Here is a 21,626-nt window from a genome sequence, read left to right on the forward strand (position 1 = left end):
CAGTATTCCTATCTCTATTTTCTCTCTTGTGTGTGAAAAGAAAGCAATTCTTTCCCTCACAAAGATGTTGTCAGATTTATGGTTGCAAAGTGACAGACAGACCCTAATTGCCATGATATGCAATAGCTAAATTTCTGTAAAATCAATGATGAGGTCCGGAATGATTCATATCAATCACAGTCATGTGAGAGAACTGGAGATACACAATGAATTTATGTTTGATATTTATAGTCAGTGAGAAACCTATGATTCTGTGATTCTAAAATACCACACAAGGCACAGCATTATAGTGGCTTTTCAACTGAATTTGAATGCCATTTTTTAACCCAGTTTTTCTCTTTACAAAAAATTGGCAAAAGTGTACTCAAAGAAGGCGTGTTCATAGCACTTTCTGTATGTTTTTGTTGTTGTTGTTGGTTGGTTGGTTTGTTTGCTTTGTTTTGTTTTGTTTTAAAATGTCTGTCTCAGTCCTACTGCCCATAAAGGCTGACTTACTACTGATGTTCTTCAATGAATTAGGCATTCCCCTCAGGCTGCTGTAAGGAAGGCACCAAGATCTGTGGGGAAGGTAGAAGAGAAAAATAAACCCTAAATCATGCTCTTGTTTTTACTCCTCTGAAGATTCCCAACAGCAAAGTGAGACAAACAAGTTTCGCTGTGACCTACAAACTAACTACCCAGCAGTAAGATGTTATTTGGCACCTCGGAGACGGAGAGGAGCAACTAGCTACACTTCTACGGCTCCCCTTAAGAAATTTTTAAGACGCAAGCGCTTTTGAACTTCTAGAACATCACTTTTCTGAGTGTCAGCGCAAGACAGAGTTTTCCCACGTGGCACACTGCAGCCTCACCCTCACCAGCTGGTCGGGAGCAGCGCCGCTGGCGGGCAGGGTGTTCGCGAGCGGAGGGACCCCCGAGCCGAGGAGGGAGCCCGGGCCGGGCGCGGGGAGCGCGGCGCAGGGGGCGGAGCCGGTGGCTCCCGGGCCGCCGGAGCCCGTCCGCAGCCGGGGAGCGAGGTGGCCCCGGCCTGTCCCTGCTCCCGAGGAAGCCAGCGGAGGAGAAAGCAGCTCTCCGGCCGGTTTGGTAGGTGAGGTGAGGTGAGGGAATCTCTGCTGGGCGTCGTCCCGCTGCCCCTCGCGCTTTCGGATCTAAGAGCAGCCGCGTTGTTCGCTCCTCTGATGGCTAAAGCGAGGCGCCGGGTAATTAAAATTGGAGAAAATATTCTGGTTTTCTAAATGCTATTTTTTTCCTCTTCTCTAACTGGCTTCAGGGATTGTAAGAGCAGGTCTGTTCAGGGGAGAAGGGTGTCTCACTTCTCCGCGTTTCAGGAATTGCGGTTCCCTGCTTTGGACGAACGAGTTTTCCAACTGCTTTGTTTCCAAGGTTTCGGTACAGACCGCATCCATTAACGCCGTACGCGCTTGCCCCTCTCCCGTCCTAAGGAAGGGTCTTGTCGGGGTTTGGGATTTCAAATTCCTGTGATAAACGAGACCCAAACTTCAATGTAGTTTTGATGTCTGTTCTGCATAAACTTTTAGCAGATTCCCCCCACATCTCTGATTGTCTGGCAGTCGATTATGTTTGGGGGGGGGGGGGGGGGGGGGGGGAAGAGGCCAGAAAATTATCAGGCTTTTTGTGGCCCTTTTCAGGGTCTTTCTCATGCCCTGAGCCTTGGAGGGAAAACTCGCGGCCACCCGAGCATTGCGGTGAAACAACCCATTCAAAGGCGCGCCGTTTCCTCCCGCCCCTTGTTCCAACAGCCCCTCCCGGCTTCCTATTCCTCCAAACTATTTTTTTTTTTCTACAGTGAAAGTGTGGGGTTTGCTGGTTCGATTTTTTTTCCTTGCTCCACTGTTCCCACACATGAAACTCGCAGATCCGGCTGGGAGTTTCTCCGTGCGTTGCAACACGGGGACGCGCCCCCGAGAGCGCCGGGGCTGCCGCCCGCCTGCCGGGAGCGGCACTGCCCGGGGAACGTGGGCACGGGGCTGCCGCCACCCCGAGCAGCTTTTGGGCACCCCGGAGGAAAAATCGGCAAGAGAAATCGTATTAAGCAAAAGGAAGAGAGTGGGAGCTTTCAAAAAGGGCGTTTGCGTTAAGCAAAGCTTTTTTTTAAAAAAAAAAAAAAGTATCTTTTTTGTCTTGGCCAGGCTGCGGAGCTCCGAGGGGGGAGGCTGGCGGTGGGAGGTGTGCAGGGACGCGCCCGCCGGCCCTCGCCTTTGTTCCCCCGAAGGGGCGCCCGCAGCCGCATGGCTGGAAGCTATTCCCTGCCTGCCGCCCCTCCCGGACTGCTCCCGGCTCCGCGGGTGCTCCGGAGGATGGGATGGGGGCAGGCGCGGTCCGGAGAAGATCACCACCGGTCTGCGCTGAACTGGGGGGTCTCGGCAACAGCCATCGGGGGAAAGCCCGTGGGGGCGGCGGGCTGTCGTCCAGCCCGCGACTTTCCCGCTGTGTGCGACTCTCCTGGGTTTCCAAGGTTTCGGGAGAGCTGGGGACTCCCTCGTTGCCGCGCCGGGAGGCGGGCGCGGGGCAGAGCCGCGGGTTGGGCCGGGTTGGGGGCGGCGGGGCCCCAGGAAAGGGAGAATAGCTGTGCTCACCCGCGCTGCGGGGAGCACACAAAACACCCGAGCTGTTTTGGGGGACAGTAGCTTCCTTAACTGCTTCTGCGCAAGATCTTGGGAGTATCCGGAGACGGGAGACTGGCATTACGCCGGTGTAAGCAACTACACGGAGTGCAAGACAATGATAAGAACCCCTGTAACGATATTGGCTCGGCAAGGCAGTGAGAACTCGGTACGTGCTGCAGCATCCTCATCTCGGGACTACCCAGGCACATGCCTGAGGATCTTGTAGTACTAGTATTGAAACTACCAGTGCATCTGTTGAAATCTGGTTTGTATGATGCTGTCTTGTTCTCACTTCTCCCCGGTTCTTGCATTTCTTCTAGCAGTTGGAAAGAGAAAAGGATGGGGCTAGAAAAGGAATGGATTGTTTTATGAAAGGGAAAATAGCTGCAATCTAAGGGTTTTTTTCTTTTTTTGTTGAATAGGGCAGGAGACAGTAAGTCACTGTTGATAACAGCCATGGAATATTCTAGCAGTATTCCAGAAGCCTGGACTGTCACATGGAGCTGGGTATTGCTCCGTTATTATGGAAGTTACTGGTTATTTTGTCCAGAGCTAGTCTCATAGAAGTCCACTATCTATTATATACAGAAATGTAGTATCACAGTAAAAATGTGAGCTTTTTTTTGCAGGTAAGGAGTTTGGAGTTTGTTTGTTTGTTTTTCTGCTTACAGATATAATCATATCTCTACTGGTTGTCTTCCACTGAGTGAAACAAAACTGTATCACTTTCTGTTTTCTCTGAGATCCCAAATTATTGAGAAACAAACTGGTTGCTCTTGCTGCCCAAAGCAGTAGTTGGGACAGTCTCTCTGACATCTGGCCGAACTGGAGTAGTGAGTACTGATGCTAGGAATGGTAATTCACCTACAGATTAGGGAGAAGCATCTGGAAAACCCTGCAAGTCATGGCTTATCTTTGGAAATTCCAGTGGCCGATGTGTTCGGTGTCACTCTGCACCTACAGGATGTACTGAGCATTGTCTCTGTCATGGTTATCCCTCTATGCTGAGCAGCTGTCTAGGTAATACTCTAACTTGAAGATGTTGGTTACTGGAAGTACAGAAGTACTGAGGGGGTTTTGTTGTTGGGAAAACTTCTTGTGGCATTGCTGTTACTGCAGTGGGTCTGGCTGGACTTTGGGACTGGCAATAAGAAGTGAAGGGAACCAGAATGTGATGGATTAGCATTGCACTACTGACTCTTCCTTCCATGTGGCACTTGCAAAGTTTAGTCAGATACCTTCCTTAGCTTCCTAGGATGTGCACATATCAAGTGAGGCTACCTCATTACTCAGCAGACCTCAGTAATAACTAATCTTTCTATTTCTGTGGAAAGCAGCATGGCTCACATCTGTCAGGTTGGCCAAAAGTGAAAGCAGGATTTTCCACTGATAAAGGAGACCTATATTTGGATTCATTGGAACATTTGGGAGATTGTGGTCCAGATTCTGAACAGAAATCTATGTATTCCTGAGTCTTCAAAATTTGAAATAATAGTCATAGATACTAGAGGTTCCCCTCTTTCATGGAAGTTTTCCAGGTGGGACATTTACCCCTGGCAGCAATGGGGAGAATGATGTGGAAGGATCTTTAAAAGATGACACTTGACTTAAATTTTATAGTCCATGGAGAAACGACAACAATGCATGGAAGTAGGATGATGACACACCTTGATTTGGGAATTGCAACATTTTAGAATGAACCTGTAGCAGTCCTGAAGTTTACTTGTTTCTTGGCTGGCTGCATAGTCTGATCTTCAGCTTAGAATTGTGTCTGTGGCTGCTATATGCCCAAATAACTCAGAAAATCTAACAGATCCCAAGGCTGCAAACAGATGATCTGAGAAGAAGGGAATGTTGTTGTAAGCAAAAGCAACTTAGTTGGCAGGACTGTTGAAGTGGGACATACATGTACACACTGCAAAGACCACAGGCTGTAGGATTTCCTGCCTTGGCTTTCTGCAAAGCAGTTTCATGAGGTCAAGGTTGACTGGTACCAGCTCCAGATTTCTGAATGTAGTTTAAAACTTGAACAAAAAATGGTCACTCAGAACTCCCAGGAATGTTGCCATGCTCTGAAAGTACATGACCAACTTTCAGGTGCCGCAGCTCAACCTCACCAACTCAGGTGAGGCAGGAACTTGGTAATAAAGAACTTCTTTTGTCAACACAGAGCATATTGTTGGAGGTGCTTCGGGACATGGCAGCAAAGGAAGGGATTTGATTGGTCTTTTGCATTTAGAGCTAAGGAAAGTTTCTTCAAATTGAACATGCTGTTGGCCCACTAACACTGCTCACATTTCTTCTCCTGTTGTATCCCGCATCATTTGCTTCTTCCAGTTTCACTTCCACAAAGACTTGAGGAGGCTTGTCAGACAAAACAGACATTTTGTCCTAGGGCAGAAAACTTAGTTTTTCTCATTCTTTAAACTGCTACTCATCAGTAGCAGTTTACAAACAGCACTGTAGCCCTGTGCCCTCAGCCTTCAATTAATTGTGTTTTTGTAAGGAATATGAAACAGAGGAAAGATGAACTTTCTGCTACTTGACTTGGCTAACTAAAGGATGATGCTTAGTCTTTAACTGTGCACTGTGCAGACTGTGAAATGCATGTGTTTTATTGTTAAAACCACACAAAGTGCTTTCACAACTCTTCCTTGTAACTTTCCTGACCTTCCAATAACATATTTATTCACTACATTTTTTGGTTGGAAGCCTTCTAGTGGGTAATAAGGGTGGCAATGGTACTATATCTATGAGTAATTGTTTTCTGAGGTTCCAGCTACTTCGTCAGCAAGACCTGTGGTAATTACAAATACTGGTTTTATCATTTATTGTTCTCTAAGTTCAACTTTCTAGAACAATCAGGCTTCTTTAGCGACATCTTTGTTTTTTCTTCTTAAGTCATGCCTTAAATAATTCCTGCCTTGCAAGCCTCTGCTCCCATTTCTGTAGCTTCTTTCTACAGTCCACAGACTGTTTTTTTGTGGTTCTGCCTCTCATTGAATTGTTTCTACTTAACTCCATTTCACTAAACTGTCCTCACAGCAGTTCCTAATGTGCTGCTCTGTGTATGCAAGTGCTGTAGGTAGTTTATTACATTCTTGGCCTTATATTAATCTTGCAAAGAAGTGTGTATATGTATATACACACATATATACAACAGGAATGTATTTTTAGATAAGTAAAAATATTATTTTAATGGCTCTTGATGTGACCTCTCATCCCTTTCTCCAAAGCTGAGACAAGCACTTCTTGTTAAATGCAAATACACAAGTTCCTTCATTTAATTTACAAAGACTGTCGTCTTGGAGAAATTTCACTGCATATTAAACAGCTGGGAGTGTTTTGCAGCTCCTTTGTTTGACTTTTCTTATCTGATTTGCATCTTGAAGCTAGGGCTGAGGAACTCCTTGCTTAGTCCTCTGTTCTGTGGCTTGTTGTGGCTGCTTGTTAGCAGCTCTCAGTGAAGACACTTGAGCCATGGTGACCTGGAATTGCAGGATGCTGTTCCTCAGTGGCTGCAGCTCTGTGTTCCTCCTAAGTGCATGGGGTAGGGGAGGAGGGGTGCTTAGTTTTGCTTTTCTGCCATGAGCCTGTGCTCGTCCTGCTCCCCATATTTAATAACAACTAAAAGCAGGCAAGTATCTCCCGTTCTATCCCTGCCCTTGTTGCATTGCAGAAGAGGCTGTATAAAAGCAAAATTCTCCTTAGTTCCCACAGAAGTAGGAGAGGATTAATGGAATTCATCCCACCCCGTTTGCAGACAGGCTTAAACAAAGCCTTGCACCGCTATTATCCCAGCCAATCTGCAGCTCCTTTGTATATGCTGAGGTCGTTCTTGATCCACATTATCCTAAAATCTGAAATGCTTAAGTCTTTCTGGCTGGCTTGAGGCAATCATGGAGACCTCCAATATGTATGTGGAAGCCTTCAGCACTGAATCTGTTTTTAAATTTTCAAAGAGCTATCAGCTTGTGATAAGAAATATTTGACTGTCTTGAAAACTTTAAAATGTGTAAACTACATGAGAAACTTGAAACTATGTAATCATATAAAATAATTGAAATCAAACATTTCACTACTGAACTAATGGAAAAGGATAGCTGAATAGATGAATCCAGATCTCACAGAAGTGCTAAATCAGTGGTGAAACATTATCCTCTCTGGTCCTTTTTGGTGGCCAGCTCATCGAGTACACTTAATAATGGCAAAACTTTGCTGTCTTCTATAACCTGTCACCTAACTGACAGCCCCTTCCCAAGAACTGGGATCTTTAATATAAATAGAGATTGGAGAACATGAACCTTAGAGGTTTGGACAGTGCTTGTTTGTTTAGGAGTTTGGTTACTCAAACTATATCCCATGCCTCTTAACATAACGTTTCTTCAGTTTCAATGCTACAACAATTTTGGGCTTTGTTTAGGTCTGTGAAGACTGTGAATGCTTTCAGAATTGAAGGCTGGAAGTTAGGAGAAATGGACAGTCTGATGTTTTGCTATTTCTAGATAATGACTTGCCTCAAGTTAGGGTGACTCTTTAGTTGAATTTAAGGTGTTATTTGTGTAACTTTAATTTTAAAGTAGCTAAAAATATAAGTTCTTTAACTTCCGCCAGTATCACTTGAATGACTGGTACTTCATGCTTTTATAGAAAATACGTGTGTGTGTATGTCTATATAGTATATATAAACTTCACATTTACACAGCATATGCAGTTTTATCAAATTACTGCTGAGCTGACCCAACTGGTAATTAATCTCTTAAGAAAATAACTGCAGTACCAATGCTAAACAAGAAGTGAATGCGTGATTGGATAGGCTGCTTGCTTGATTAAAAGAGATGCATCTCCTATTAATGAAAGAAGACAACCCACTACATGGGATTATGCAAGAAGCACACAGGGTCATTAATAACTTTGCTCTTCCCTCAGCCTCGAGCAGAATACAGCATTTCTCTCTTTCTGCTTAAGAGTTGGTGGTAGTTGTGCACAGCAATGAATGGGAGGGGATGAGGATGAACAAGGGCAGACTCTGTTCAGGGCCAAGGAACACTGGGCAATTACTGTCTCTTCCTAAGTGCATGTAGGTCTGTGGGTGTATGGAAAGATGGAGTGGCTTGGGCAATATTTGCTCATGGTGATCTCAAGAGGAGGCCTCTGAAGTGTGGTAGTGCCAGCTCCACTGCATTTGTGGGAGGGGATGAGCCACTAGGGGTCATCTTAAAGAGGTTCTCTTCCTCATAATCATTAAACAGAAAGCTCCCTTTTTAAATAAATAGTTATATATGCATGTGCTTCCTTAGATGTTGAGAGAAGTATTGTTTTTCTCCACAGAGCAGCTTCTTTTCTAGGCTGATCCTATAGTTTAAATTCCTAGACCTTTGTAAGCATGTGCTTTGCTCAAGGTACAGCTCTCTGTGTGGTAGATTCCATGTAGTGTTGGACCTCGAGCTTGCTGGGTGTTTGTGTGGGTGGGGAAAGCACAGCCTTGAAACTGCAGACCTGGATACCTCCTTGACAACAGAACTGAAAACCAGGCTGTGTTCCTGGTTGATGGAAGAGTTTTTAGTAAAAGTGATGTTAGTTCTGACTGATGGGATCTTAGGATGGGGAATAAGCACTAGTGTTCTGCAACCTAGCTTTCTCAAACTCTCGTGTATGTGGTTTGCAGGTTACAAGCAGACCTGCAGATTTGTCTCACTGAGCTCTACTTGTAGGTTTGGGAAAAGGAACTATTGGAGGAAAGGATTTGATGCAGAAAAGGGTGATGCAGGACTTCTGTCATGCTCAGTTGTCTATAGAGCATAAATGGTGGCTGGATGGCAAGTCTGCACGAGACCAGGCTGAGGTGAATGAGTCATGCTTAAGAGAGACAGGCAGATTTATGCAGCTGAGATGATTTGAGAAGTCTTGATGGGATGATACTCTACTATGTGGACTCAAGAGTTCAACTCTGCTCTGTGCTATCTTCAGTGCAGAACAGGGAGAGTTAATCTAAATAGAGCAGTAAGAAAATCCACCAGCTCCCATACCCTGTAAATTAACCTGTATATTTGACATTTTTAATTCCAATATGTTTTACCATCACTGGTCTAACTGAAAGACACAATATTTTGGCACAAAAACTCCCTGCATCCTGATCCAAAACTGAACTTACAAATTCTCATTTGTCTGTCTTCTTGCCTCAGTGTCTACATGGTAGTGGCCCATGCAACATCCAAGCTCTTCCTGCAGTATGGGACATCCATCTGGAGCTTGATGCTGAATTGGAGCCATGGGCTACACTATTGTCTGAGGAAGGGGGATAGACTGGGAAGCAGATGAGAGAATATTTACTGTGGAATGAAAACCGTAAAACCTAGAAATGGCCGTGGTACAATGGTGTTAGCCTTCTGTTTAAACAAGCCCTTTGCACACTTTCTAACTCACTGCATTATTTAAAAAGTATTCTTACTGGGCAAAAGAAAAGTTTCTGAGAGGCCCTATAGAAAGGCAGCTTGAACTAGTCTTACAGCTAGTTGTGTCAGTCTGAAACCTGAATTCCTCTTTTAATTTGGCAGCTAGCATGGAAAAAGTCTGCTTCAGAGAGTTGTTCAGCTTGATCTTCAGGTATGGCCTGCAGACTGGAACAGAAATCACCTTGGATTTGTGGGGAAAATAGGCAGGAAATAACATCTCTAGATCTAGCTGCAAATAAATATTTGAATGGGATTACTTAAAACAGGCACCCAAAAAAAATATTGATTAGGTGGGGCCCTGATGTTGTAGCTCTTCAGCTGGAGCATGCTATGAAACGGACATTCAGTATTAATGGCTAACTAGGGAATTTTCAATTTCTTGTCTTCCAGTGTTGAGTTTTGTACTGGACCCTTAATTGCTTATTTCACGATTGCTGTCTCTAGTATGGGGAAAATAGTTTTTTTATAATGTTCAGCTCAAAGCTTGCCATGTTTAATGGGATGTCCCTCTTGCAAGATTGTCTGCAATCCAGTTTTGTAAAGAGGTGAATACACTAATGTAGGCTAGAAAGCAAAGGTGAACCTTTTGTAAAATGCCTGTTGTGATCCTTGCCCACTTTTGCAGGCAAGCTGTGTTTATAATATTCTGGGAGTAAGTGATATTATAATCACTAGAAAATTCATTACACCACTTGTGCAGAAGCTTCCAGATAAGACTCCAAACACAAACAGAAATTATCTAATGTAAAATGGAGAGGAAGATGACTTTCCAGAGGCTATAGTAATGGGGTAACATTAACAGCTGCAGTTAATGTGCTCTGTCCCTTTGCTACCTCTTTCTGCCTTAGTACATGGAAGTAGAAAGGAGTGTGTGCCAGTCTCATATGTCTTTAAATGCAGGCACTGTAGAAGTGAACTTACATAAATGCAGACTGCTGCTTAGTGCATCATTAGAGCTCATTGCTGCCAAAACAGATGTGGTGGCTTGTACAGTAGGTGCCATTAGAGCCTTTGTAGCTGTCTCAAGGGTTCTGACTTGTCTGTGTGGAAGTTAAGTGCTTAACTTAGTCCCTCCTCTCAGAACATGAGGACATGTAGCCTCAATCGCGTCACTGACAGAAACTTCAGAATATTATCCTTACTGTCAGTGCAAAGAACAGGCTCTTTTCTCCCAATCTGCATGCAAAGCAAAATAATTCATGTTGGTGCTTGTGCATTTTGTGCAACATCCCTTGAACTAAATGACTCATATTTTGGAGACTCATTCTGGAAAATGCTGTACTTCCTTCTAGTTTGTATGGGGAAGAGTCTGAAATATATATGGGGAGTTAAAATAACTGAGAACTGCAGTCTAATGTAGACTGATGCTTGTAAGATGCAGTCCTGCTCCTCTCCTGCCATCTCCACTGTGGCTATTTTCAGCCACTGATGCGCCATTGATGGGCCATTGATGAAAGCAATTTAAGAAGGCAAAACTTTCTGCACATATGTCTATTTATATTGTCTTGTAGCAGCTGGGAAGCTTTCAAGTAATTTTAGGGGAAACTGAAGAAATAATTCTCTTTCTTTCCACCCAATAATTACAGTAAGTGCAAAACCTCTGTAGAAACAAAATCTCTATTGGCAATTAGCTACTTCCTGGCAGTGCTAAGCATTTACAACCTGTTTCTGCTTCCAGCCCTGAAGGTTATGCCTTGAGTTTTAGCTTTTATATTTTTCTGAATCTCTGCTGTTTAGTGTGTAATTCTGAAACTTCATATTAGGTGTTAGTAAGTTCTTTTTACAAGGTAGTTAGACAAAACAATCCCTTTCTAGCTAGAGAATCAAGCACACCCATTACCCAAAAAGCAGAAACAATGGCGAGGGAAAGGGAGCAAGCCAGGGGGCTGAGACTTCATAGCCTGGGGCTGTGGTTGGATAATCAACCCCAATCTGTAGATGAACCAAAACTTATAAAAGTGTAAAGACTCGTGACCAGGATCCATCTTGGATTTGATTTGGGTGTAGCCAGGGCCAGGCTCTTGCACTGCCCAAGGTGTATCCCTTCAATAAATGCCTATTTTATTCCTTTTGGTCTGTCTAGTCTCTGCTCCAGATCAGCCTTTCCAGGCATCAAAGGAATTGAACTGCTTTACTCAACTGCCATCTAAAGCTTTGCCATCCTTTTAATTTCTCTTCCAACACTGCTCAATACATTTTAGCCATCAGTGAGAATCAGCAATTGGGCACAGCTTCAAATGGCTCATTTTTCTAGGTGGTGTTGTAGTTATTCTGATACAGGACTTCCCTGGACAAAACGCTGTGCTCCAATGTCATTGTTTTTAATAAGGAGATTCCTCTGACTGAGCAATTTCAGTTCATAATCATTCAGTAAAAAAACATTTAGGAGTTCATCTTTTGGTAAGTGTTGGATGTTCACCTTCATGCAAAGTCAGGTGTCTGTTCAACCTGAGAAGTCCTCCACATGTGCATAAAGAACATGTAAGAATGCTTGTGGATCATCCCAGGAAGCTATACCCTGAGCAGGAGCTGCACGTAAAATTGTGAGCTTGCAGGTGAAGCCTACATTGGAGGTTGCAGAAGATGGGTTATATGTTCTTGAAACAAAATTTGCAAAGCTACTGTCAGTCGTTGCTGCATTATGTTCCTGATTGATGCAACATCTGTGACCTGTTTCTAAACTTTTCATAGATCTTTGGAGAACTGGACTGTTTCTTTTTGTTACCTCCATTGCCATTGTGACCATGTTTTCCTACAGAATACTTGTCTGAATTGGCTTCCATTCCTCAACAGTTTGGACAGAACAAAGTATAACAGGGGAAGTTTTGACATTTTTGAAATTATTTTCTTTGCAGGTTGTTTGTGACTTCATCTTGGTGCTTGCAAACTATATAGGAAGGCAGCCTTAGCTAAGTAACTTACTGCATCTTTTTTCTTAGTGACCTACTGTCACTATGGCAGAAAGCCCTAGAAGTGCCTGGAACTGTTCTCTTTTTCATGACATGACTCGCATAAAAGAAGAACTTGAAGATTAGTTTCAAAGGAAGTGCTTATTATATAAGAAGATTTCCAAATATTGGGAAGTGAAGAAGGAGGACATAGGCCAGAGATAGGCCTAGGGAAGAGATGACAGATAATATGACTTGTGAAGACATGTCAGCAACAGAAGAATCATCAAAGGAACCTGGGTTACATAATCTTGTAGCTAAAACTGTAAGCAGAAAAATCCATTCAGGCTTTGCCCCCATTGACTTAGACACATACTTTCTTAGTCTTCAATTAGATAATCATAAAGAAAAATCTTTAAAATTTGTGTTTTGAGGGCTTATTTGATTTGTGAACTCGACTAGATTTTCTTCGCACTTTGGGTGTAAAGAGTACATAAATCAATACTAGAGATGGAAGAGTTTGAATTCACACGAATTATAACTGTTTAAATTGCTTCACACAGAGAAAAAAAAGTTTTTAATTCTACTTAACAAACAAAATTCTCAAACATATTGAGACTTGTTCTTTGCATTTAATAGCCCCTTTCTAAACAGATTTTGAAAGCCTTAAGAAAATCCAACTTACTCTTTTCAGGATTGTCCCATCCTTACATTAGGCTTGTCACATCTCTGAATTTAAAGCCAGGCAGTGATAATCTTGGCCCATGCATCTTCTACTGCAGCATATCTGCCTCTGTCACCTGTGTGGCTGGGCACTTTCCTTTATGGCTGTAGAAGTGGTATAGCAGCTTAGAGGACATCACCCAGTGACATCTGATGTCAGGATGGAGCAAGCAGGACTAAATGCAGTTGAAACAGGAGGGAGCATCTCTACAATGTGCCTTCTAACCTGGGCATGCACTCCAGTGTCAAACAAGCTGATATGGAGTAGCTCATGCGACAGAACTATCCTGACCTTAAAGGAAAAGCCTGTCTGTCCTAAGGCTTCAAATTTCTGTAGTACCAGAGACTGACAGTGGCCTGAGAATTGAAGAGTCTGAAAGCTTTAGAAACAATGTGTATTACATCTGGTTCTACAAAAGAAAACCCTCGAGTCCTGTTGTTCACTTAGGTTAGGCACAGCTTGACCTCAATTAGCCACTTTCTGATACTTCCTTCAGGGATTCAGCAGGTTTCTTCTTGGGAGCAAGAGGATGGGAGGAGGTGAATTTGGATTGTTGAGCAACTATATGAACTCCAGAGCTGTTGCAAGCTGTGGAAGGTTGATGTGGTAAGGATGAGAGGGCAGAGTGACTGTGAGGCTGTTCCCAACAGCCAAGGACAAAACATGGACACAGAAAGCAGCACATTTTCAGATTACTTCTGTTTGGAACTAGATAATATTTGAGGTCTTCTGAACTTTAACCAAGAGTTGCTGATGTGAAAGGGCCACTTGCTACAAGTTGATTGTAAAAACTGTTTCAATTTAAAGTACTGTTTCCTGGGGTATCCTGCACTGCACAGCAATTGCAATCTGAACTTACCTTCTGTCCTATGTAGGAAGAGTAAAAAATAACTATACATTATGATCTTTGTCCTAAAATACATGTTTAGGATGTGGTGTACTGAAGCCCAGCTTGTGTATTGTACCACATAACAAAAACTGCAGCTGGGAGTTTTGAGATGTTCTCTCTGTGCAGTCTTAGTTGTCTCTTGGGTTTAGGTTTTTACCAGGGTGGTGTTAGCTGGAAAACATCTCCATGTTGGATGTCTGTTGTGTAAGTGTTGTCTCTTTGTGGTCCTTCATGTGAGGGTCTGTGCCTCTGGTGTCTCATGTCTAGGGTGTCTTTATTTTTCTTTAGGATGTGTCTTGTCTGTCTCTCCTTAGCTGACTTTCCAAAACTGTTCTACTTCTATCCTGAAACAAACTTCACACTGACTCTTTTTAAGAGTTAAAGTAGGTCCCTAAGGATTTGCTTTTCCATAGTGGTCACTCTACAAACTGTCGAGTTTGCAAGTCACACTATGCCAGCTCCTCTTTCACCCTGGAATATATTCCAAATGCAAAACACAGAACAGTGAACAGTTGCTACAATGAATCATGCTTGTGGAAGTATTGAAAGGTTAAATAACAAACCTCTTTAGCAAAGACAGGGTTGCTACAGGATGGCAAAAGCCTGCAGTACTTGCAGCTGGTGGGAATAGCACCAACAGTTCTAATCTTGAATCTACTGGATAGAAAGGCAGTTACAGAAATTGTGTATGGATGCTTGGTTCTTACAATCTTCCTCCAATCTTAGAGCAGATCTAACAGCTTTCAAGCCACAAGTAAGAAAATACACAAGAGGAAAAACACCTTAATTATGGTCAGAAAAATGACTGTCATGCACTGTTCTATCTCTGTTCCATGGTGTTTCCTCTTGCTAGGGAGAATCTGGAGGGAGCCCCAGGCTGCTACAGGAGAACACATTGGTGAAGTGGATTGTTTTCTTTTCCTGGAATGATGAAATTTAAATAGTAGCAAATAGCTCTTATGGTGTCTCAACCTGTTTTCCTGTTAAGGGAAGGAGAACATGACTAAGCCCAAAGGCTGGGTCTTGTAAACAGGCTATAAAAAGTTCTGACAATCAAAGAGACTCTACTTGTGCATTTATACCTTCAGCGCACATCTCCATGCTTTTTTGGAGAGAGATGGGCAAGTGGGTGTAGACCTCCTTAAATTTCATCAGTATTGCTCATTTTTAGTCACACTTTAATGTTTTACCTGAGACATATTTTTCTGAGGAGGATTCTGAACAACTTTTGTCTGCTAATGGTTCATCTAATTCCACTGAACTTGAACAAGGAAATGACAGACCAGACTGTTCCAGCCTTTAGCCAGTTAGTTTTATGGCTTTTTTTTCTCATAGAAAAGTTCTCTTTCCAGCATCCCTGGCTTCAGGAAAGGGTGCAAGGGAGAAGAAAACTGAGTCTATGCATGCCTCTTGTCCCCTGCTAGCTGCTCCATATTAAAAGATGTTTCCATTATGTGTTTTGTGGTGGATTTTTTTGGTGGGTATGTGGGTTTGGTTTGAATGTTGTTGGTGGTTTTGTTTTGTTGGTTTTGTTGTTGTTGTTGTTGTTGTTTTTTCCTGGAGACTGTTATTTTCCCCTAATGGGGAATAACTGTTATGTAGGTTGGTTTCACTGCTAGTTCACAGTGACCATGTCCTTTTTATCTGTGGTGTTGACTATTGTCTCCTTTTACCAGATGGCACTGGCAATTGCAGACTGTTTCCCAAACTTCTGATCCAAGTGTAATCTAAAATAGCTGTATTTGGTGATGAATATCCCTGTGTTTACCAAGGTAAACTTTGCATCAGGCGGTTAAATAAATTCCTTGTGCTCCCTTTGCTTTCAGTCCTCTGCTTTAAGTTTATGATGATGGCAGTGAACAACCTGACTGCCTGGTATCTTCAGAACACTCCTTCAAAAGGATCTACCAAATGTTGGGATTTCAGCACCTTGTCTGCATCCCTGTGCTTCATCTGAAACGAGAGTAAGCTTTGCAATAGTGTCCTATTGTAAAGTTGCTGAGTTTAGAACTCTGAGGTGCATTGTTTAACTCCATGTTTCCAAAATAAAAGGGGTTTAAACTGATACCATAAAAAGTGCTGACTGTCTTTTATTCACCAAACTGCCCATACAGCTTTCCTGTTATGCATTACAATCTCCAATCCTCGGATACACCAATGCATGGTTTCCATTTTGAGTGGCTGCTCCCCTTCCTGGAGCACCACAGAATTACCCCAGGTTTTCTTATCATTGTGTACTTTGTTGTATTCTCATCATGCTATTCTAGTTGCAAGACTTCAGATGGCTAAAACAGTCTCAAAATATTTGTGTTGCATATAACTTCTGATTTGAAAGTGATAGCTTGTGTTCTCTTGCTTCAGGGTTTGTTTCCATGCAACAAGCGCTTAGTTTGTGGGATGTCATTCCCTATGGTGCTAGTCCTACACTTCTTCCTTGATGGCTATTTTTGGCCTTTTATGGGATGAGCAATTAGTTGCTACTTCAGACTGCTCTTGTTTATTACAAAGCAGAGACAACTCCAGCTACTAAAAACCAAACTTTAAAGTGCAGGGCAAGAAGGCTGAACTCGGGTGGCTTTTAGTGCTTTGTATTCTCCATTTACAGCCTGGCTGGTAGCAGAGACAGCAGCGCTGTAACTGCGAGCAGCGCGGCGTGCATTGGTGTACCTGCGGCAGGGGCAGTGGGAGAGGCAGTGTGTCCGTGTGTCCGTCCGTGAGTCCCGTGTGACTCGCTAACGGGCGGTAACGGCCGGCGGGGCTCGCGGCGCCTCGCGCCCCGCAGCCGTTGGCCCCAACGGCCGCTCCCCCTCGGACCGGCGAGAGACGGGCGGGACGGGGCCCCCGCACGGCTCGGGGGAAGGCCCAGTGCGGGCAAGGGGGCGGCCGGGCGGGACACGGAGCGGTGCCCGGGCGGGACACGGAGCGGTGACTGCGGGACACGGAGCGGTGCCGGGTGGGACACGGAGCGGTGACTGCGGGACACGGAGCGGTGCCCGGGCGGGACACGGAGCGGTGCCCGGGCGGGACACGGAGCGGTGCCGGTCGGGACACGGAGCGGTGCCCGGGCGGGACACGGAGCGGTGCCGGGCGGGACACGGAGCGGTGCCCGGGCGGGACACGGAGCGGTGCCGAAAGGGACACGGAGCGGTGACTGCGGGACACGGAGCGGTGCCGGGTGGGACACGGAGCGGTGACTGAGGGACACGGAGCGGTGACTGCGGGACACGGAGCGGTGCCCGGGTGGGACACGGAGCGGTGCCGAAAGGGACGCCGAGCGCTGGCCTGGCACTCGCTGCCCCGGGAGCAGCCGCAGGGCTCCGCCCGGCTCCGGGCTTAGCTGACTGCCGGCCCAAAAGGCGATTTGTAAACCCGGCCGATTATAGAGTGCGGCACTCTCCGGACTTAGAGGAATTTTGAAAGATTGTCATCTGCCGCCTAACGGTAGCCGGGGATTTTAAGAAAGAGGTTTCTCTGTCTTCTCTCTCGCTGGCCTCCACGAGCTTACTGCGGGCCACTGACTGCCTCGACTTGCTGCCAGTCGGTTCTTTTCCTTTAGTTTGGGGAGTGGGAGGGATGTGTGTGGGTGGTGATGGGCAGTGACTTGAGAAATCAGCTCATTATCATGACCAAACCTAAACCCAAAGGTTTTAATAACAGCTCACTTAAACTTTTCTCCTCTCCCCCTCCAGAATGTGCAGGTGTTCATCTTCATGAAGGAAAGAAACACGAAGTTCCAACTAGAACTGTAGTGTTTGCTTCAAGATGCCCCAAAGGGAAAATACTCATCTGCAAGTCTCATCTTTCAAATCTGCCTGTGTTCTTTCAATCAAAGAAAAAAGTTTTTTGAGAAAGATGACTTGTGAAGCCTGTGAACAAAGTTGTCTTCACAAGGATACTGAATGAGACATCATGCCTTACAAGGGACACTTATCTTGAAGGGTGACACTGTGCTCCTAAACTAAAACACAGGCACTGTAAAAACACTGATCTGAACAAGAATAAGGATTATAAAAACTGCATCAGAATGTTTGTTAGTCCCAGAAGAGTCAGAAAATGCCATTTTTTGCAGATATGTGCCACTTGCTTCATACTGTGTCTCATGATTTTTTGGGTACCGTTTGATAATCACATTGTGAGCCATATGAAGTCCTATTCCTACAGATACCTCATAAATAGCTACCATTTTGTCAATGACAGCCTGTCTATCAGCAGGGATAACCTGAACAGAGTATCAAGCTACCAGTACTTGATCAACCACAGAGAGAAATGTCAGCAGCAGGATGTCCTTCTCCTATTGTTTGTGAAGACTTCTCCTGAAAACCGTCATCGAAGGGATGCAATTAGACAAACTTGGGGTAATGAGAAGTATGTTCGTTCTCAACTTAATGCCAACATTAAAACCCTTTTTGCTTTAGGACGACCAACAGACAATCTGCAGAAAACACAGCAGCAAAGAGAACTTGAGCTTGAAGACCAGAAATACCAGGATTTGATTCAGCAAGACTTCCTGGATACTTTTCACAATCTTACTCTTAAATTGCTTTTGCAGTTTAGCTGGGTGAATGCCTACTGTCCTCACGCCAGGTTCATTATGTCTGCAGATGATGACATATTTATCCATATGCCAAATCTCGTTGCTTATCTCCAAAATCTCACACAAATGGGTGCTCAAGATCTCTGGATTGGTCGTGTCCATCGCGGTTCCCCTCCCGTAAGAGACAAGAGTAGCAAATACTATGTTCCATATGAAATGTACCAGTGGCCCTCTTACCCTGACTACACAGCAGGAGCTGCATATGTAGTATCAAATGATGTAGCAGCTAAAGTCTATGAGGCTTCATTGACTCTGAATACAAGTCTTTATATAGATGATGTTTTCATGGGTCTCTGTGCCAATAAAATGGGAATTGTACCACAATATCATGTATTCTTTTCTGGGGAAGGAAAGGCTCCATATCATCCCTGCATTTATAACAAGATGATGACATCTCATGGACACGTAGATGATCTTCGCCAGCTCTGGAAGCAGGCTACAGATCCCAAAGTTAAAAAAATTTCTTCAGGGATTTGGGGTAGAATGTACTGCAGACTGGTCAATATTGTGCTTCTCTGTAAACTGTACTATGTGGACACATATCCTTGTTCAGCTGCGTTTTCTTAATACTTGAATATCTGCATTGAAGTTCCACTGAGCCAAGACAGAGCAACAACATTTTAGGTGTTTATCCAAAATTTATGTAAACATGGAAAGAGGTAAATTTTGCACGTGAATACTTGGGGTGGGCAGAGGGAAAGGAAGAAGATGGTACCAGGGTCCCAGATTCTGTTCAGAGACTTACTGGAATAGCTCTCCTGTTGTACTTCAACCTTTTACATTGTAGCCTGTTTTTTTACACTCTTCAAGGGATGCAAGTCTGGATTATAAGTGAACTATAATGGACTTGACTTCTAGACTTTGGAATGCTTGTTGAAAATATCTGTTTCCTTGAACTTGTCAGTAAGTCTTGATGTTTTTTTTTTTAAAGCTACGTGAACTAAGGCACGTGGCAAAAATAATCTGCTATATCAGAATGGAGTAGACCTTTCAAAGCATGAGGAAAGTGGAACTTCTGACTTGATGAATGAGACTATCACAGTAGTTTAAGGTAGTGTAAACTCTCTACAAATATTAACTATTTCTCAATGCTTCCAAAGTCAGTCTGCATAGCTAACAAATAGAGAGTGCTAGACGTGAAGACCTGCTACAATTGTTTTCTCAAAGCTCCCTAAATCTTTGAAATAGGGAAACAGTGTTTGGATGCCCTCTGACTTGGTGGTTTTAAGTAAGAAAGGAACCCCCTTTAGAACCTGAAGCTGTAAAAAACCAAACACTACTCCTGTGACTGATTGGGCTAATATTTCTCTGTCTTCTGAAAACTAAATCAGAATATTTAAAAAGTCCAATCTTTAATAAGCAAATAAGTTAGTTTTCTTCCAATAATGCTTATGTTTTCCAGTATTCAAGAAGTGAAAAGCAAGCAAAAGACAGTCCCCAGGAATGTTACTTAGAGCTAGTTAAAGACTTAAAGACTTAAAAAAGAAAAATTTCATGCTTGTACTAACAAAGAGGGAGGATATTTTCTGTACAAACCTGGACTTTGCATTGAAAGGATAGGGAAATGGTGATTCACACAAACTGACTACACAAATCATAATAACTAAAATATTTCTCCTGAAGTCAAAATTTACTTTAAAATTTCAGGGTTGTTTCTGTCCACAAAACCCTGTACCTTGAATATATCTCAATGTTAATATCACTTGCAAAGGAACAAAATGCCTGTGCTTTGTAAACCAAAATAGAGCCAAGTGATGTGCAAAAGGCAGCCTTCATGAGTTGTCCTGTGGTGCCATAAAGATACTGCAGAGAACCAGAGTTGTAGGCTGCCTGCAGTCCTTGCACAACTCAGTCATGGTGCTTCCACAGACTCTCAGGACAGATATCTTAGTTGCTAATTGCCAAGCCTGTGGCAATTAAGTCCTGTGCAGGATTTGCTAGTTTGAAGGTGTGAGTAGTAAACTTGGTTTAACTAACTGCTACTGCTCTTGGAGCTGTGCTGCACGTTTTCTGGTTTGAATGGGTAATGGCATCTGCCAGTGCAGACAGAATCCAGGAGTGAGCTTGCTGACTGTTCTCTAAGTTGTTCAGATGGAGAGTAGGTAGCTACTGGAACTAAGCCAAACATGTAACTTTCTATAATTGGTTTTGCAGGAGGAGTAATAAGATTCTTAACTTGTCCCAAATGTTGGGCATATAAAGAGGCCACAAATAAACCATTTATCATTGTCAGAATGACTGATGAGTATAACAGCTATACTTCAGAAGGAACAAATCCAGTTCCTTTTCTTGCCTAAACAAATGGATAACAGTACTGGGGATGTATATCTATATAATCCGTTGCATAGAGAGAAAATAAATACACATATAGAGAAAGTATTATTCTATATTGAAGGAAAACTACTTCATCAGATTTCTGACTTGTTGTGATCCATTTAAATCAACAAAACTGCACAGCAAAACTTCACTGCTAGAAAAGCCACCCAGTTCACTGAAGGGAAAGAGGGTCTTCAATCAAAATGTACTAGTAAGACTATACCCTTCCAGCATATCTACATGCTGGGATTTGTTTTCACTCATACATGCAAAAGTAATCTCTAAGTAGCTTTAAGCAGCTAACATCTAAAATGCTGCTTAAATGTAGTTGCCATTATCTGAAAGCCACTTTTGACCATTGAAATACTTTGTTTTACAGTTGGTTTGAGCTTCTTTTGGATTGCTTCCTTAATCTTATGAGGGCCTTGATGCTTCTAGTATGAATTTTCTTTTGCTGCAGTGAAAAGAAGTTGGTTGTTAAATAAAAAGGAAAGCATGAAGGCACTCCTTTCAAAAAATAGAAGAGACATAGAAAACTTCATATTTTCTGGTTCTAAACACAAATTAAGACTTGTACACTTCCATCAGGAATCTTTTTTTAACAATAGTCTCAGTGCTCCAATGCAGGGCTGATAGGTTTTACTTCTACAAATAAAACCATATCAGCCTGAATGGTCACTCCTCATTAAGAGTTTGACATTGTTGCACAGCATATTTAATGCTATTTTTTTTACCTGTTTGTTTGGTTTGCATCAGTTTCCCTTTGATATTACTAATTTTTATACAAAGTATTCAATATTTATTCTTAAACTTTGCTCTGTACCACAGAAAGACAGTTGTTTTGTAAAATTTGTTTTGAATAAACAGACTTATTTCTTTTAAAAAAACCTAAAGAATACAGAAAAGGTAAATATTTCTTGTTGCTTTATTTGTAACTGGCATGATCAGTTCTGATACTTTTAAGTGTTGTTCTGAGTTCCCTTTTACAGGATGATTTTAAACTCCCCTTCATCCCCTCCCGCCCCTGGTGTGTCCAAAAGGCAAAATTGATGTTCCCAAGTAAAGAGAGAGCTCACAAATTTGTTTACCAAGCTTCTAGGTCTGAAGCTGTGTAAAATTGCCAGGCGTTAGAA

General features: G+C 43.2%; 2 protein-coding genes across 2 annotated transcripts in view; one reads left to right on the top strand and one right to left on the bottom strand.

Moving 5' to 3' along the window:
• The window catches only part of MCF2L2 (MCF.2 cell line derived transforming sequence-like 2), a 129,936-nt gene that overhangs the window by 54,110 nt on the left and 54,200 nt on the right, over positions 1-21,626 (bottom strand). The gene's annotated exons all lie outside the window — the stretch shown is intronic.
• Positions 987-21,317, top strand: B3GNT5 (UDP-GlcNAc:betaGal beta-1,3-N-acetylglucosaminyltransferase 5). The gene is made up of 2 exons (XM_062498914.1): positions 987-1,087; positions 17,273-21,317. The coding sequence occupies exon 2, from the start codon at positions 17,608-17,610 to the stop codon at positions 18,742-18,744; it is 1,137 nt and encodes a 378-aa protein (XP_062354898.1). The 5' UTR covers positions 987-1,087; positions 17,273-17,607; the 3' UTR covers positions 18,745-21,317.

Source organism: Cinclus cinclus, chromosome 10 (assembly GCF_963662255.1).
Source record: "Cinclus cinclus chromosome 10, bCinCin1.1, whole genome shotgun sequence".
Classification (NCBI taxonomy): Eukaryota; Metazoa; Chordata; class Aves; order Passeriformes; family Cinclidae; genus Cinclus; species Cinclus cinclus.

Bases quoted from the DNA above. Each gene is read 5' to 3' on its own strand.
- B3GNT5 (XM_062498914.1), top strand. From the start codon at position 17,608: ATGTTTGTTAGTCCCAGAAGAGTCAGAAAATGCCATTTTTTGCAGATA.